Raw genomic sequence first — 17888 nt, 5'->3', positions numbered from 1 at the left:
GTGTGTGTGAGAGTGTGCGTGTGTGTGTGTGTGTGTGTGTGTGTGTGTATGTGTGTGTGTGAGAGAGAGAGCAAACAAGAAAGCCGTTGGTCCGTCCCTCCTCCCTCCATTCTACACTGGGACAAATTGTCTCTGTTGTGCTAATGAAGGACAACACACACATGCGCGCACACACACACACACACACACAGGTTTCGTTCACTCATGTGTAGGTAAAGCAGAAACCTACACATATCATTTCCCACCCCACTACAGAGCTGATAAGAGCCACCACAGCTCATATCGGGCCCATCTGACTGTCCCTGAGCGAGACATCGTTCTCATGCAGTAAAAATAATCTCGAAGGCAGCAGGAAAACACATCAAGCATCACTCTGTGGCTTCTTAAAATATACAAGCAAGTAACTTTAACAAGAAGCAGACTGACCGCACCACAAAGAGTAAACTGTACAGGAAGTCAACTGTCCACTGTGGGGTCTCAGAGTCTCTGGGACATCTATGCCTTCACCATTTCAGCAAACTGAATACAATAAAGTCACACAAGGGAGAAGTCAAGCTAATTAACACAAAGATTCTTAAACAGGATGTGACATATTAGGATAAAAAGCATCAGTCAAGTTCCGGTTTCCCTCCATGAAGCGACTGACACAGAGCTTCACCACAAAAACTGAAGCAATTCACTATCTGAGCACGCGTGAAGTCCAGTCACAATTCTTCTTTGGCTCAGCAATGACGAATTTTAGCCCTAATGATTCAGATGTTTGTCCACAGCTTATCGCCGCCGTATGTGGGCAGGAAATCTGATCACCTCGTCACTTTATGTTTACTACATTCCTGCGTGTGACATAATGTTCATGTTAGCTGTGTTCTGTTTGAAAGAGGAGTCGGACGTTACTGACACGTTTGAGCCATCAGCCTCACTTTCAGCCAACCAAAAGACCTGCAGGAGATGAAGCCATACGGCTCGGCTGTAATTCCAAAAGAAAGAACACCTGTCCGCGAGACACATTCCCATTGCTGAGAAAATCTGATAAAAGAGCACGACTCAAAGGCACCAAGCTGAGTGGATTTCTGTGTCAAACTTGTTAAAACAAGAGGCTCAGCAGGGCTTTTTCCCCAGGACCAGGACAGCTGAATGTGTCTCTTCAGAGGGACCCGAGCCATGGAGCTACTGATAAACTCCTTCTACATGAGGCTCTGCTGCGAAGCGGCCAACCGTCCTCTCTGTGCAGCCCTGGCTGAAGCCAGTGCACAGAGGGGGAAGCAGTCATCACATGTACTTGACATGACTGTCTAGATAGCAACTATTATTAGTGCCAACAACCCACTCAGCACTTCCTTCTTTAGCTGGAACAGACAAACAGGCTCTGTTTGCACTACAGAAACTCTTCACTGTATTGTCGGGAGACCAAAGGTGCTCGGTGCATCACGGTCACATTAATGTTCAGACATTACTGAAATGTGGAGACTTGCACACTGGCCAAAACCGAGGACTGATCCAACCTGGCAGATCTTTTATGTTGTGAGAATCAGACCCCCTGCAGCCAGACTGGTCCCCCTCGGTGTGTGAGCGACACACACAGCGATGGGCAAATGATAATGTCGAGTGAAAGAAAAGTGTCTCTCACAGCCATTTTAATACAGCCCGCTTACACCACAATGTTAAGTGACACATTACGTCACTGGGTGATAGTCGAACCAGGCTAAAATTACCATAACAGCTGGGACCCTCAGTGCAAACGAGTACGTTTCCTTGGTGAGTCACTGCATCTTTGCATTCGTAAAATTTCTCCTGATCACACACCACAACAAGGTTGACTGTTTGAGTGAAGACGAGAACAGACGGGCAGAGGGACGAGCTGTCCCGTCCCCTCACAAAGCAGAAGGGTTAATGGGACATGTGGTTTAGGAACATGACGCTGACCAAATGTGACTGCTGACCTTATTCTAAGGAAGACTAATTTGATCACAGAGTCGACTCGGGTTGTAAACTGGACTGTTTCATCGTACAGTGGAACGGAGCCCACTAATGAGTAAAGGCTCATTCACTTCCACTGTGTTGCTACTTTGATTATGCTGCATGGTGATCTCGCATTTAAACAACTGTCTCCATGTGGTTAGCATGAGTCCACTGCAGCCCACATTACAGCCCATTCTGATGTCTGTTCAGTAACGACTTCTGCACCTGGTGTTCTCCTCCAAGTCTTAAACCAAAGTCTCCCACCAGCACGGCTGGTGGTTGCACTGCTATTTAAGCTAATTCAAAGTGCTCTCTTGATTTAACTGAGAGATAGTTTTGTTTGTTTTTCTTTTTAATGTTTTACTCCACAAGTCGTTTGAGCAAATTTGATTTACTCATCAAACTCATTTTTAATAACCTCAGCTCTCCGGTAGTGTAAAAGAACAGAAGGACTGGACTGCACAGGATAATAAAACAACACAAAGGCCATTTAGGCAGCTGAACACACAGGACGACCTTCCCTGAGGTGGACACCATAAAGTTTCTGAGAGTGTCTGAAACACTGTGTCATCACGCTTCAAAAAGTGTCCAAACATTCCAATTTGAAAGGTTTGTCTGCGGTCAGTTTAAACGATGGGTGTGAGTTAACTGTCAATGCAGCACTGCTTCCACGTTTCCTTCCACGCCCTGCGCTCAGAAGCGTTTCCTCTGCTGGCCAGGGGCTTCGTTCTAACTGTGGATTAAATTGTGCTGTGTGTGGCCAATTACACTCCTGCTAACCTTCTGTTAGAAAGCCATTAGGTCCCATTTACAATGAAAACACACTGAGAACTCTAAGGCGTTCATTTCGTCGGTAGTCGTTCAGACGTTTTCCTGAGGATTGTGAGCTGCAGTAAGAAGGACCAAAATTACTCAGCTAAAAAAAAGCGTATTTAAAACCAGCCAAAGTGGACAAAATCAGAAAGCAAAACATAGTTTCTCCTTTCCGTTTTGTTCTCACGATACAGAAGACAACTGCATGGCTGTGATGCCCTACGACGTTTCTGAGCATGTCGTTTGAGGGCCGTCGCTGCAATGTAAAGACAACAATTCAGCATTTCAAGAACGCATTTTAAATGATTTAGTTTACCCAAAAAGCCACACATAATAAAATAAACAAAAACAAAAATTCTGACTACTAGCAACATGTCTCACCTGCATGATTTACTGTCACGTATAAAGCAAATGGTTCAAATGAAGCCACCTGATTGGTTGTTAGCTGTGGTATAATAGCCATAAACAACCGCAAAGAGGTCTGATTCTTTTACACAGTTCTGTATCAATGCACATGCAAGTTGGTCGCTTCATTTATATCCAGGCAGCACAGTTTTTAGTTTGGCTCATGTCCCATCTGCTAACATGGAGGGAGAGGGGCCATATAAGCAGTACCGCAGCCAGCCACCAGGAGGCGATAAGGAGGTTCTGGCTTCACTTTTACATAATGTGATGCTTTACCAAGTGGCTCTATTGCTCACAAGCCATGTGACAAATAAACTTGACTGATTGATTGATTGGTTGATAACACAGGTTATGAGGTTGGGTTCACTGCTGTGATAAGGCCGAATCAGCAGGCTAAGCTAAGCTAACAGGGAAGTAACAAAGCTAAGTTAGGCTAAGTTAGGTCTCTAAACTATTCTGATCCGTGGCAACCGCCTTCCACTATGTGTAGGCAGTCAGGAGGACCGGTTTCTTATAATGACAAGATATCACGGCCTGTCGGGGGGGGCTACTGCACCCGACAGTGACGGTTCCTCTGCACTCAACCCCGTTTCTTCAGTTCTTTCATCCCTACATTGTTCCGTGCCTCACAGATCAGCTGAGCAATATCACCTCTTTGTCTCTCCCGCACACACACACACACACACACACACACACTGTTTGTGCTCTAATCAGCTGTTGCTGCAGTCAGGTCATACTCCTCTCAGCACGACGTAGACAGAAAGAAATCGGGAAGTTGATTTGAGTGATAAACACAACATTAAGATCCTGTGTAGCTCAACACATCCAGGTGTGTATTTCATTTCTCACCCCGCTCGACAGGTAGGAGATGAGACAAAGACCTGAAGTTCAACCCGCACACACATGCTGACATACACACACACACACACACACACACACACACACGCTGGTGCCGTTTCCTGTGTGCTGTCATTTGTCATCATCTGATGTTTGCTTCCTGCGTTGCAAAAGACAAAAACTGTTTAGATTTTAAGTTTTGTTTTTGCGGTGAAAGTTGAAGAGCATGACAGCATTGAGTTGCTCAATGTGGTGCTGATCAGAAACACTGGAGCACAGGGGGCTCACAGGAGGTGATACTCTTCTTTATTTTCTCTCATTTCTTATTGTCATCAAACACACCAAAAGACACTGAACACTGAATCCTGGTCACAAGTGGTGTGTGTGTTTCAACGTCATGAAATATTCCTGACATTAAATATCACAGCAATCCCGATGATCCACCCAAAAAGCAGACTGGAAATGCCTCCAACATCACTGACAATCTGAAATCCAGTTGTCCATCAGCAGTTTTAAGGCAGGAGTTCGATCTGCCGCCCTGAGTGATCTCATCCAGCTCGCACAGAAATCAAATGATGGTGCAGACTGGACACACAAAACAGCATCAATCCCAAATAAAAGCCGGAGGATGGAACGTTTTAAAATATGAATGACAAACAGTCATTCGGTGGCTGTTAATCAGGACGATCACCAGACCTTCCACACTGAGTTTTCAGTGCGCACGAAGCCTCCAACACTGAGTCCACTGCGTCATCCACGGTAACCACAGAGAACCACGAATCCTGCACTGAAGCGGGAAAATACCGTTTCTGTGAGTTTGGGTGAAGCCAGCTTCTTTTGGAAGCAAACTTTGGACAGACAAGTAAAATGTCCACACTGCTTCCAACATCTGTCCAGCTGTGTTTAGACACAGAAAAAAGAAACAACACAGAGTTCAACAGAAAAGTGTCTATATTCAATCTAAACACCAGCCTGAGAGACAGACAGTGAGACAGACACAAAGACTGACACAGACAAAGAGACACAGGGACAGTGAGACAGACAGACAGAGAGGGGGACATAGAAACAAACAAAGACTGACACAGACCAAGAGAGACAGAGACAGCGAGACAGACACAGAGACTGACACAGACAAAGAGACACAGGGACAGTGAGACAATGAAAGAGACAGACGCAGAGACGGACACAGATAAAGAGAGACAGAGATAAAGGGAGATACAGAGAAGACAGACTCTGAAAGAGGACTCCCTGTCCTGACTGTGATTCTGATTTTGATCTGGATATGAAATGATGTGGGACAGGGTGAAATTAGCCAAGCGGTAACCATGCCAACCAGCACCTCAGACCCCCTCATCGCCACAGCAGCCCTGCGTCACGTCAGGCCATCTGTCTGTTCAGCCGTCGACAAACCAAACGGTTCAGCTGCAGACCGGACAGAGTTTCTCTAAAGACAGCAGTCCGCTTTCTGTCCTCCCATTCACGTCTCCGAGTCAACCCACTCCACCGCGCTCTCTGCTGTGACGCCACCAGCAACACGCAGGGCAGCTCCTGACAACGGATGCTGACGGAGAGCCGATTCCCACCCCACGACTGACTTCTTCTTCTTCAAGTCAAGAGGTTTTTTTATCGTCATTTCAGTTGTTTACAGTAACAGTGAAACGAGACAGCGTCCCTCAGGGGAATTAAATACAGTCAGTCTCATCAGTCAGGAAGGAGGACATGCTGAACAGCTGAGGACAACACGCCGACAGCTTCATTTACTTGTCGACTGCGACCGACAGTCCAAAACCCAAAGATCTTCAATGTATGAAGACAAAAAACAAAGATTCACATCTGAGAATATTGGGCTCTGCTCCTCTGGGCACCTCACCTCACCTCACCTCACCTCACCTCATCTCGCCTCACCTCACCTCGTCTCACCTGTAAGGGCCGAACTCCAGCCACCCTGCATGGGGAAACTCAATTCGGCTGCGATCTCTTTCTTTCAGTATGTTTTCATTTCTAGGCCCAAAAGCGGGTTAAAATGAACTTACATATGACTTCCCTTCTCTCCCCCTTGCCTTTCCTGTCTCCCTCCCTCTCTCTGTCCAGCTGTCTTCAGGGTGGTACCTGAATGCAACACAATCGAGCTGACTCGAAGCTCGTGGATGTTGGATTCCCTGCAGTGTGTAAAAGCACAAACTCAGTTTCCTTCCTCTCCTTCTCTTCCACTTTCTCGGTTCACCATCACAATCTTTCTTGCAACAAATTCACGTCTCAGCATCGCGCCTTTTTCCCCTCACATCAACAGACAGCTGCAGTATGGGAGTAAAGTTCGTGGACTGCTGGAGCACTAAGAGTAACAGTACATCCATGCATCCACTCCTGCCTTTAGAGCAGATGTGAATATCTAAATGACACCCAAGGAAGCATCCCAATTAGCTTTTACTTGAAAGCGAGACATAAACATTTCAAAACGAGGTTGTGGACAAATTTTACCTCCAGGTCAGGAGGGACAAAGCAAAAGATGAGACAGATGAAGTGGACTGGGTTACCGCCTTGTGTTTTTCGCATTCAATCAGTCAACTGACGGAAAACGAATCAACCCAGCAGCGCTCATGTTTCTCCGACAAGCGCCCGACTGTAACTGCCGTTTTTATTTTCACATTTGTCATAAGAGAAGCATCATTTGTAATCATGTGTAGCTATTTATAAAGTTACTGGTTTGTTGGTTTGGTCTCGTTATCAGTACAACACTAGCTCTGAAATGTGTTGCTGTTTCTTCATCAACTGACTGATCACAAGTGAAATACATGAATTGATGGTGAAAACTGTCATTACTTGCATCAGTTTCTTTCAGTATCATTAACGAGAGCGTAAGACAGTATTGATAAACTCGAGTATCACAACATTACGTTGAGTGATACTGTATTTTTAATGGATAGCTTACGAGCAAAAATTCATGGCCGTTACTGTTACGATTTTTATTTTCTTTGCTCACTTGAAGAATGCTGCAAGCATCTTTTTATATTTTATTGATCAAGGACTTTACTAATTCCTTTGCTCCGATTGCACAAAAAAGGGAGCTGAAATTAACGACGGTCGCAATGGATAAACTTTGATTTACTCAGACTTAAGGCGTGCAGTTGTGGTGTTGTTCTTTATTCCATGACAGTTTTCCTAAAATTTAGATGCATACATCATATACGTCGTGATATGATGTGAAGTGATACGTATCTTGTCAGCGGATTACTGCTAATAAAAAGCACTAATCACCAAAGTTCCCCCTTCAGACAAGTTTTAAAGAACGTAAAAAACACTCCTGTTTTCTTTAACCTGGTTTGCCTTCATAAAAGGTGCTTTTCATCAAAACAACTCGTTCTAGAGCAAATACAGAGCGGTTCAGCCCTAAGGTAGCACGACCAGAAGAGCTCGTTTCAGAAAGCCAGTTAGCATCTTTTGTTTCTTATTGTTCATTAGCTCATTAGCTTGTATGCAGCAGTGACGGACAGCAGCATCCGCTGCGACGTTACACTGTGCTGACATCTTCGTAGCCAACCAAGTCTGCCTGAGGACCACCTCACTGGCCGCTGCAGTATTCACAAATCAGACAGCGACCGAATTTGTGATGTAGCAAAGCTAGCTCGCCCAATGAAAACGTTTGAAACTCACATTTTTGTGTACGGACATCTGTCTTATTCAGCCGATATGAAAACACAAGTGACAAGCTTTAAACCGATGCATCGGTATCATCCAGGGCAGATGTTTTAGGGGACTCTTCACAAGTCCAGACGCCTTGCTTCAACCCTTCGAGTGACACCTGAGGGTAAGCAAAGCTAAGGTGACGACACGTTCGGCTCTCAGGTCCACACCACCTGGACTAGAGAGCAGTTTGAGTCCTCTTCTTCTCTGGGTTCACTGACAGCTCACAAACAAACTGTGACGGTGCTTCCCTCCACCCACTGGGCCGGAGTGCGAAGACGCTGCACTCCCTTTATCAGCTATGACTTCTCTTACCAGCTGAGGGCCGATAATATAAATATTGGTTGGATATCGGTCTGATATATATCGTGGATCTTTAACCAGCAGAAGCAAAAGTTTAGTGAGCGGCTTTCCCAAACTGTCTGTCAGTAAACCAGGACAGGCTGGTAAAATATAGATTGTGGGTTTTAAAACCACTAACAGGCTCAGCCTTGTGTTGGAACAGGTGTTTGCTGTAGACATGGCACTGAGCCAGGGAAAGTTGTGCTGTACAGCTTCAGCCCACACACACACACACACACACACACACACACACCTTGTTTCTTTATGCAAACAAGGGGAGCCTATCATAATGGTCCAAACAGCGATGGACGAGCAGGCATTGTGACAACGGGACACGCACACACAGACACACACATGTCAGAGATAAAGGGGAAGATGCACTAACCGCCGCCTTGATGGGCACGTACAGCACCGGTCTGTCCGACGAGCCGTTCTTGGCGTCCTGCAGCGTCCTGACCTGGAAGCCTTTGGACTTGACCCAGAATTTGAATTTGGCGTTGATGTGGTTGTTGCTCTTCTCATGCAGGAAAACCCCGTTGCTGTTCTCCTCGTCCCCCTGGAGGAGGGTCTGGAGGATTTTGTTGTATTTACGCCGGGTCACGGTCTTGGTCTTGCCGGAGTCCCCGTACGTTCGCAGGCACCAGTCCTGAAATTCACCGAACATCTCCGCGCCTCCGCCCGCCGCCTCGGACGCCGGATCCCCGCTGCTGGGACTCCGGCTCCTCGGCTGGTTCTGGTGGTGGTTGTTGTTGTTGGTGGTGGTGGTGGAAGTGGAGGTGGTCACCGTGTCCGTCACACAGCTGGCTTTCCGCGTTGTCATGATGAAACGCGGCGCACTTGGTCGGTACAGGAGGGAGTCCTTTGAAAGACCCAGCCAATTGGTCAGAAACGAGTTCGTTTGCGAAAGCGGACGTCGCCGAAGCCACGGGACCGGCGGTGTGCCTCTTCACCAGGGGGCGAAATCCTCTGAACCTTCAAATCTGGCGAGAAAAACACAAACCAAATCTTCAAATTTTCCCATTGACCCCCGAAGAGACCCGCTAGCTAAAAGACCTTTACTCCCAAAGAAAGAAACGAACGTCGCAACAAAGTCCCGCTGGGGTTTTTTAAATGAACGTCTCAGAAAAAGAGCCGTTTGGATCCCACCTCCTTCCTCCTCGCTGCTATTGCGCACCAATGATGAGCTGCGAGAAGAAAAGCGCTCACTTAACGGGATGCCTAAAACCAACCAAATTTTACTCCGAAGCAGCGCCCGTCTGGGTGGAAATTTGGCAGGCAGGGACAACGAGAAAGACAGGCGGGCACCGGGAGGCAGACCGGCCGGACGGGCGGTGCAGACTGGAGCCCTCCTCAGACACACCTGTTAGAAGCGTGGGTCGGTCGGCCTGTCCCGTGGGGGATGTCGGTCACCGCCTCCCCCTCGTCTGTCACCTCCTCTTCCTCCTCCGAGACACAGTGAAAGAAAGAAAGGAGATGCGCGGGTTATCTTTGTTCACCTGTCTGTCTCTCAGTACGAGCCGCTTCCGACATTAACAGACGGACTCGTCCTGCCGGGTCTCCATCACCGCTGAGCCGACGGAGCGCGTGGCTTCACACCGAGACGACACGTCGGATTGATTTTCCCATTGACAGCGTTATTTCCTGACAAATGTTCGTTCTTGTGTCCCTCTTTGTAACCTCCTCCCCCCTCTCTCTCCCTCTCTCTCTCGCTCTCTTCCTCCTCCGGGCTCGGGCTGATGGGAGACAAGCGGACACCTGTTTGAATCCGGTTTGTCTTTCTTCTCCTTCTTCTTCTGGCACCCTTACGCAACGCTACGCCTCATTTCCCCCCTCCTCAAATAAACGGTGGCTAAAGCGCTGAAGATGTTAAGTCACGATAGCAGCAGCCTTGAACACAAACACACCAGCTTTCGGACGCGGCCGGAGTCAACGGGACCGACACGCGGCTGCAGCTCGAGCCTCAAAAGCAGGAAGTGTCCCAAAAAGGTCCAGACAGGCGCAGCGCGCTGCTGCCAGACGGCGGACCACAAAGACTGAAGGGAGAGCCTGAAATGTGTGTTAAAAATCTCTTTGGACATGTTTTAATAAAAGCCGTGATTGTTGCGCGAGGTGAACAAGGTCCACGCAGTTATTCGTCACTCTCTCCGCGGCAGCATCCGATGGTTCCTGTTCATCCAGTTATTTAGCTGATTCAAAGGGGCCCTGAAGAGGAAAAGCTGATAAATAAGCTCTGACCTGACTTGAGTCAGAGCTCAGCTTTACCAGCCAGGATCACAGACATTGTTTACTTTTTTAAACTGAAAAACACATGAATAATGTTGCAGAGGGAAAGCTGATAATTTCTCCTGACAAACTCCCACACATATTCTGCACTTTCAGCTGTCTGATTTACTTTACTGTACTCCACCTGTGTACGTTTCTCTTATTTGTCACGTGACTGTGCAGCTTTTCAACTGCCGCTGCCGACCAAATCCGTTTTTCATGAGTGTTTTGTTTCTTTCCGTCATTCGTTTTCTGACTTGAAGCCCCTCAACACTTGGTGTCAGTCACGTCTTTGGATATTCAATTTAATAAAGTTATAGTGAGAAAAAAAACATGTCAGCACTCACCTGGAGTACCTGTTGCTGAAGGCCACAGAGAGGCCAGAAGTTTTGGTTGTGAAATGTGAGCATCCAGATTTGAAGTATTAAAGCCTAGTGGGACCAAACAGACTAACATAACTAAACATGAAGATGTTTTTTATTCCTGCTAAACCAATGAAGGCAGACCCTTCGCAGCCCGCCATATCAGCTTTTATTTGATTCAAAATTTCACCAACAAAGACATTTAATGGGAGCTTTTGTGCCCAAGTGTTTTGATTTCATGCATGTTAGCTGCTGGGGGCTCCTGATATCTGCAGAGTCCCGCTCAGCCCAAAGAGCAGCGCTGCTGTTCTGCTTTGGTACATTCATGTGAAGCCACTGGAAATAAAAGACAACAAACGGACCCTCGGATTCTCCAGACTGAGGAGGACATGTTGCCAACAGGCCATTCAGCGACATCTGTTTCTTAAAACGTGTTGGTTTGTCTCCACTCTGTATTTCATCCCTTCACTTTGTGTGTGCGTGTGTGTGTGTGTGTGTGTGTGTTTTTAACCCAACAAGCCTGAGAATAACTGATCAAATTAAAGCAATTCTTTGTTTCTTTCTTGAGGATGATTCCCTGCTGAGGGGTCTAACCGTCATCTGGCCTCCATCCCGCACTCACATGTAGCCTTGAAATCACTGAGGCAAGACGAGATACTAACAGGCCAGCGACCTGCTGTGGAAACAGCCACAGTACACACATCAAAATAAGGAAGCTGGCAGTCAACCAGGCTGCTGAAAACACTCCCTCAACACACACAACACCGTCTGCCAGCAGCCTTAAAGAGGAACACAGTTCACATCGCGTTCCTCCGCTTTGTTCAGCCTCGCACGTATTTATGGAAAGAAGTCTACTCTCATATGAATTTACAGTTACAGCCTGGAAAGTTAGTGTCCCCTTTCTGAAAATAGCTTCCTGTCAAGCACACTTTGTGTTTATTATCACTGCAATTTATAATTAACTCTTTCTGTGCTGCAAATCTAAGCACATTTTCCTTTTGGAAGTGTTTACATATTAATAAGAGGTCAGTGTTTTCCTGTCCGAGGGTTTGGGGGCCAACCTCCAAGAGGACGTTTTATGTTTTTCAATAAAGCAATAAAAAAAAAATCTATTTTCACATCATGTTGGACCATCCAAAGAGTGTAATGATAGAACTTAACAAAGACGCACAGCCGTGGCCTAGAGGTTGGAGAAGCGGCTTGTGATCGGAAGGTTGCTGGTTTGATTCCTCCAGCGGACAGGCAGGAAAAATTTGAGTGTGGTGGAGTGATAATGTCCCCACCCCCCATTAGCCGGCTGATGTGCCCTTGAGCAAGGCACTTAACCCCCCAATATGCTCCCCGGGCGCTTGGTGCAGCCCACTGCTCCTGTGTGTGTTTCACTGCATGTTGCATGTGTGTGTGTGGTTAAATGCAGGGAAGTAATTTCCCAGTTTGGGATTAATAAAATAACTTAAATTAAAATAAAAAAAAATCCACAGTGATTAGATCTGAAAAGGTCCCGTTGGTGCTGATGCCCTCGTGTGCCTGAGCCTCATCGTGGTGGGGAAAACCTTGCAGACGTGGCGTGTTTTCTTATCCTTGCTTCAGTAACTCTGTCCATCAGATTGCTTCTGCACAAGGGGAACGTGATCTGAATGTGAACGCAGCCCATAGCAAAAAATCAAATCTACACTTAAAAACTGTCCACCTGTTCAACCTGGGACACGAGTCTGTGGTCACAGCACTGACAGGTTACTGTTACCTTGAATTAACCCTGAAATCACTCCAGTCGCCCCAGTGTTGACTCCATGGTTGTGTCCACCGTCCCACCAGGCTGTGTGTGTTGACTCCATGGTTGTGTCCACCGTCCCACCAGGCTGTGTGTGTTGACTCCATGGTTGTGTCCACCGTCCCACCAGGCTGTGTGTGTTGACTCCATGGTTGTGTCCACCGTCCTCACCAGGCTGTGTGTGTTGACTCCATGGTTGTGTCCACCGTCCCACCAGGCTGTGTGTGTTGACTCCATGGTTGTGTGCACCGTCCCACCAGGCTGTGTGTGTTGACTCCATGGTTGTGTCCACCGTCCCACCAGGCTGTGTGTGTTGACTCCATGGTTGTGTCCACCGTCCTCACCAGGCTGTGTGTGTTGACTCCATGGTTGTGTCCACCGTCCCACCAGGCTGTGTGTGTTGACTCCATGGTTGTGTCCACCGTCCCACCAGGCTGTGTGTGTTGACTCCATGGTTGTGTCCACCGTCCCACCAGGCTGTGTGTGTTGACTCCATGGTTGTGTCCACCGTCCCACCAGGCTGTGTGTGTTGACTCCATGGTTGTGTCCACCGTCCCACCAGGCTGTGTGTGTTGACTCCATGGTTGTGTCCACCGTCCCACCAGGCTGTGTGTGTTGACTCCATGGTTGTGTCCACCGTCCCACCAGGCTGTGTGTGTTGACTCCATGGTTGTGTCCACCGTCCCACCAGGCTTTGACACAAACTTCCCTTTGGAGACAATAAAGTGAGCCTCAGCTGAAGCTCTGGCAAATCTCTTTGTTCAAAGTGGCCAAAATTACACGTTTTGGAGCTCTGAAACAAGCCATGAACCAAACCACATCTAAATCAACACATTAATGTCGTCCTCCTCAGCTGAACCTTAACTTCAGCTGGCTTAGTTAGCCAGCCTCTCATCCATGAGTAGATGTACGTTTCCTTCTGTGCAACAATACTGAAAGAAAACAGTTCCAACATGAACCCGCTCACAACGAGGTCTGTGGATCATCTTGAGCTATCGGGTCGCGGTTTCTGGAAAGAGACATCGCTGTTGAGTGACGTGTTATCTGCTTCCATGACATTCAAGAGAAGGCAGACGTGTCTACAGCTGATATCTCCAAAGCTCTGCAGCTCACACCAAAACTGTTTGGGTGGATGAACAGCACAAGAGGGAAGAGAATAAGAAGCCAAAGCCATCTGAATATCTGATCTGATGAATACCAGAGGCCTGATGAAAACCACGTCCTGAGCACCAAAAGTGATTCTCTGAAAAGGAAAAAAAAAGCAAAACAAAAAACCCATCAGATCAGAGATATCAGAGGCGAGCGGGTGTCGAAATGAAAAACGTCACCATGTCAGCACCATAACCACACGCAGTGACAACCACCTGAAAGAGCCTGTTCCGTTTGTCTGCTCTTATCAGCGAACATCTCAGCGAGCTTCAGACTGATGCTCGCCGTGGCTCAGGCAGCAGCCAGTAACAGACGCCACTGCGGCTCACGGGGGAAACTAACAAGCCTTCAGTTGGATCCTCTGGCACTGACAGAACCTTCAAAACAACATGTGGTTATCTAAAAAAGATTAAACATCAATACTGAACTCATTTAGCTCCTTTTTCCCAACAGACATTTTGTTAAAACTAGGAAGCCACAAAGAACAGGACTGGAGTGCACATCTCTGACAGCAGGTCTTGATTCAAAGGACTCACAGTCTTTTGGCGGAGGTGCAGGCGGAGCCAATCAGGGCGGGGCAGACGATCAAACTGGCAGGAAACACAGAGAGACACAGAGAGACGAGGTGTTCATTTTTCTGATTCTGCCATAAAAAAGGGGCTAAAACATCATAAGTGACAGCTGAGTGCTGATCCTGATTGGATCACAAGCACAACACAAGCTGTCGGCCTCAAGGAAAGCTTGAAGGTCGTCAGGATCCACAGAAAAGCCACCACAGGCCAAAACACCTGTTGTGCTGTACTGTTGAGGTACAAATGGTACGAAGACCCCAAGTTCCTTTAAGTGACTGACTTCCTGTGCCAAGTGTCACTCTTCCTGCAGCCCTCGGGTTTCAGGGTCCTGGTATCACCGCCACAGCTTCCTGGGACACCTGACGAGAACAGATCCATCCTTAGTGTCCGAAGTGACACCTGTGCTCTCACATGGATGCTGTCAAACAGGTCTATTGCAGGATTATTAAATAATCTCAGTCAAGCCATCATTGTGAAATTCTGTATATTTAATCTCTGATGGATCAATATAACTGCAGTTACCAATTCCATGCTTTTCAGAAAATCATTTTACAAAACCTGAGCTGTTTCAAAGACGACCAAAGTTGATGTGAGTTCACGTTGGGCCGTTGTGTTTGCACGTGTGTGTCTTATCTGATCGACTTTCCCCGTAGGAATAAGACAATGGAGAGAAAAAAAAACAGAGAAACTCGACAGAGGAGGATGAAAATAACCTTCCACCATGGGAAGTGAAAGTGTGTTTCAAAACACTCGAGTTTCTCCTCCCGCTCACCCTTGTTTTCTCGCTGTGCTGTTGTCCAGGAGGCCAACGTTCGGGCAGCTGGTGGAAACCAACTGCCGTCTGAGGGGGGTTAGGCTAAACACAGCGTTTTTAATAAAGCGTTAAAATGAGGGAGTTTGAACATTTAAAGCCTTTTATTCAATGCATCCATCAAGCGTGTGTCCAAACGTACTGAACCTGTCAGTGCAGATTTACAGACGTGACAAGTGATAACTCTGACTGCATGTTCATCAGCACGTTGCATTAAAACTCTTCTATAATATAATGAAATGTACGTCAGGTGTCAGCAGCTGCAGAATCTTTCAAAGCAGACTGTGTGGGGGCTGCACTTTCATGTAAAACAAATTTGTTATGGTCTAAGTTGTTGGTTAACATTTTTACTTTATTCCTTTAATTGTCAGACTCCTGGCCAGACCAAACGCGTGTAGGAAGTCTGTCTTAGACCCAGGTGAAACCCTGTTTAGCTTCTCTTCTTGTCCATCCAGTTTTTGTCCACGCTGAGTGGGTTTCTGAGTCGTGTCCGAGGCCGTCCTGGGCTGGGCCTCTTGGATTTCCTTCTCTGTGAAACTGTCCTCTTCTTCTTTTTCTTCCTCTTTCTCGTCTTCTGCTTGACACACTTTAAGTGTTGAAATCTCCACTGTCGGTTTGCTGTCCCAAACCAGGATGAAGCCTGAAGAGACTGAGCTTTGACCCCACTGCAGTGCAGAGGAGGGAAGGTTTTTCACTCCCACTTCTCATCCTGGACTTGGGATTCCAAGCAGCAGCCTCCTTCAGCTCCTCCTAATGTTCCCTTTCATGGCTGCCACAACCTTTACCTGATTTTCTTTAAAATAAATCTTTCAAAATCCTTTTCAGTGACCTGCACACAATTCATCTGTCATACAGGATCATTTTATCAAATTATTAATTCAGTCTTTAAAATGTACTGAACAACAGCCCAGAGTCCAACATGGGCTAAAATGAATCCTTTTAGCTCCAGTATATGAAACCTCTTCCACAAAAGATTTGCATTATTTTTTGTCCACTGCCCGACTGTCAAAACAGAAGTCTTACAGACCTTTGGTAGTAATGTATCTGGCCTTCAGTACAGTCAGAAGCAGCTGAGCTGCCGTGTGCCCTTAAAGAGATGACAGCAGCAGTTTGGGGTGAGGAGAGGGTGAGGAGAGGGTGAGGAGAGTCTCTCAGCCCTGGAAGCTTTCCTGCAGCATCCATGGAGGAAAAAAAAAACTCCTCATTCTGACCCAGCAACGGCCAAACACCCCCCACCCCCCCAACACACACACACACACACACACACACACACAGCCACATGACTGCATGCTTACATGAGCATTCATTTAAACACATGCATGATCTGCCACATAACCAGGCTTTTATGCACATACGTATGTTAATGCTCACACACACGAAATACACAAACAAGAACTGAAATCAGTGAGACCCACCTTAACACACACACACACACACACACACACACACACACACACATAGGGCCCTGGCTGCCTCGCCTGTTCGGCTGGCTGGATCTCTTGGTTGCCATGGTGCCAGTCAGCTGGAGGGAGGGTGAGTGGGCGTCGAGGACGAGGTCTGCTGCTGACTCCTGGCTGGGACACACACACACACAGGCAAAAGCACACACATGCAGATATACAATCATACACGCACACACAAACACACACACATACAGTAATGTATGCAGATATACAAACAAATGCGGATGTACAAGCCTACATACGGAAACAACACACACACACACACACAGACGCACACACACACAAACCATTCCCTGTTCAGCCCCCAGACTCACAGCTAAATGTCTGACCCAAACCCTGTCTAACCTGATGCCTAAACTAATTCTAACCTTAACCCTGAAGTCTTGACCTTCAAAATGACCTTTGAGGTGGTGAAGATGGGCCAAAATGTCCTCACTGTGTTGGGTAAAAGCTTACCATGGTCCCCACTATGTGGCGAGAACTGGTATGGGACAAGTGAGGACCTTCACTGACCACAGCTTCATTCTAAGGACACTGTGGGAATGACACTCCTACAGTGTCCTTGACCTCGTCAACACTGACGACGATGCATTCAGTTGTCAGATAACATTTGTCTCAAAGGCTGTTGTCCTTTTCTCTAATTAGCCAAGTACAAATGACACATGGCCAGTTTTGACACAGTTACAGCGTTACCAAACTCCTGATCTCATAGTATGGACTTTGTGTTACCTGCGTATCACAAGGCCATAAAATGAAACCAGAAAACACTAGAGTGTCTGAGATGCAAAGGGGAACGCTGCTGGTGGACTACCAGGACAAAGGTCATGGTATTATCTGGACGGAGTCAGTCATCCTCAACAAACACCAAAGGACCAAGATGTCAGCTCGCTGGGCCCCGAAACTCCTTGAGCCCGATGAGAAGCAGATTCGGCTCCACAAGCTCACTATTTCTGAGGTGGATCTGGAGAGATTTTTGCAGCCAGTCGTCAACATGGAGGAGATTTGTGTCCAACACTCTCAAAATGCAGCTCTAAGAGATGCTGGATCTCCCACACCTGAAAACACATCAGCCAGGTGAGTCACTCTGTAATGTGGAAGTTAGCATGTTCAGCTCACGTTTGCTTGCGACTTAGCTCTCTAGCTAAGGAGGTTAACTTTACTGGACTGCCATTTGCTGAATATTTTGAAAGGATGAGTGTTACTTTGCTTCTTGATCTTCTGCCTGCTGTTTTATTCACTTTTGTCTGCGGGAGCTCCTGTTTTCCTGGATGACTCACTCTGTGCTGAGTGTTTGGTCATAGCGATTGATGCGCTGTAATCCATTTGTGTGCTCTTCCTCTTGTCTGTTCTCCTTTTCCCCGACTCTGCCCCTCGCTGGACTGTTACAGCACGGCCTTCGTCTCCTCTTCCTCACGGCGGTTGACTTTCTTTGTTTTCAGCCTTCATGGGGTCCCGCGATGC

The 17888-nt window shown here is 47.1% G+C and overlaps 1 protein-coding gene across 1 annotated transcript in view; it reads right to left on the bottom strand.

The window, feature by feature from the left end:
- The window catches only part of LOC124062752 (nucleolar protein 4-like), a 103235-nt gene extending 92781 nt beyond the window's left edge, over positions 1-10454 (bottom strand). Inside the window, exons 1-2 of the mRNA XM_046395683.1 lie at positions 9398-10454; positions 8423-9017 (exon numbers count right to left, since the gene is read on the bottom strand). Coding sequence (XP_046251639.1) covers positions 8423-8857 — 435 coding nt within the window. The 5' untranslated portion in view covers positions 8858-9017; positions 9398-10454. The remainder of the gene's footprint in view (positions 1-8422; positions 9018-9397) is intronic.
- Between the last annotated feature and the right edge of the window lie 7434 nt (positions 10455-17888).

This window comes from Scatophagus argus, chromosome 8, assembly GCF_020382885.2.
Source record: "Scatophagus argus isolate fScaArg1 chromosome 8, fScaArg1.pri, whole genome shotgun sequence".
Classification (NCBI taxonomy): domain Eukaryota; kingdom Metazoa; phylum Chordata; class Actinopteri; family Scatophagidae; genus Scatophagus; species Scatophagus argus.
Note: the sequence above shows the minus strand (reverse complement) of the source record. Positions and strands in the feature narration are given on the sequence as shown.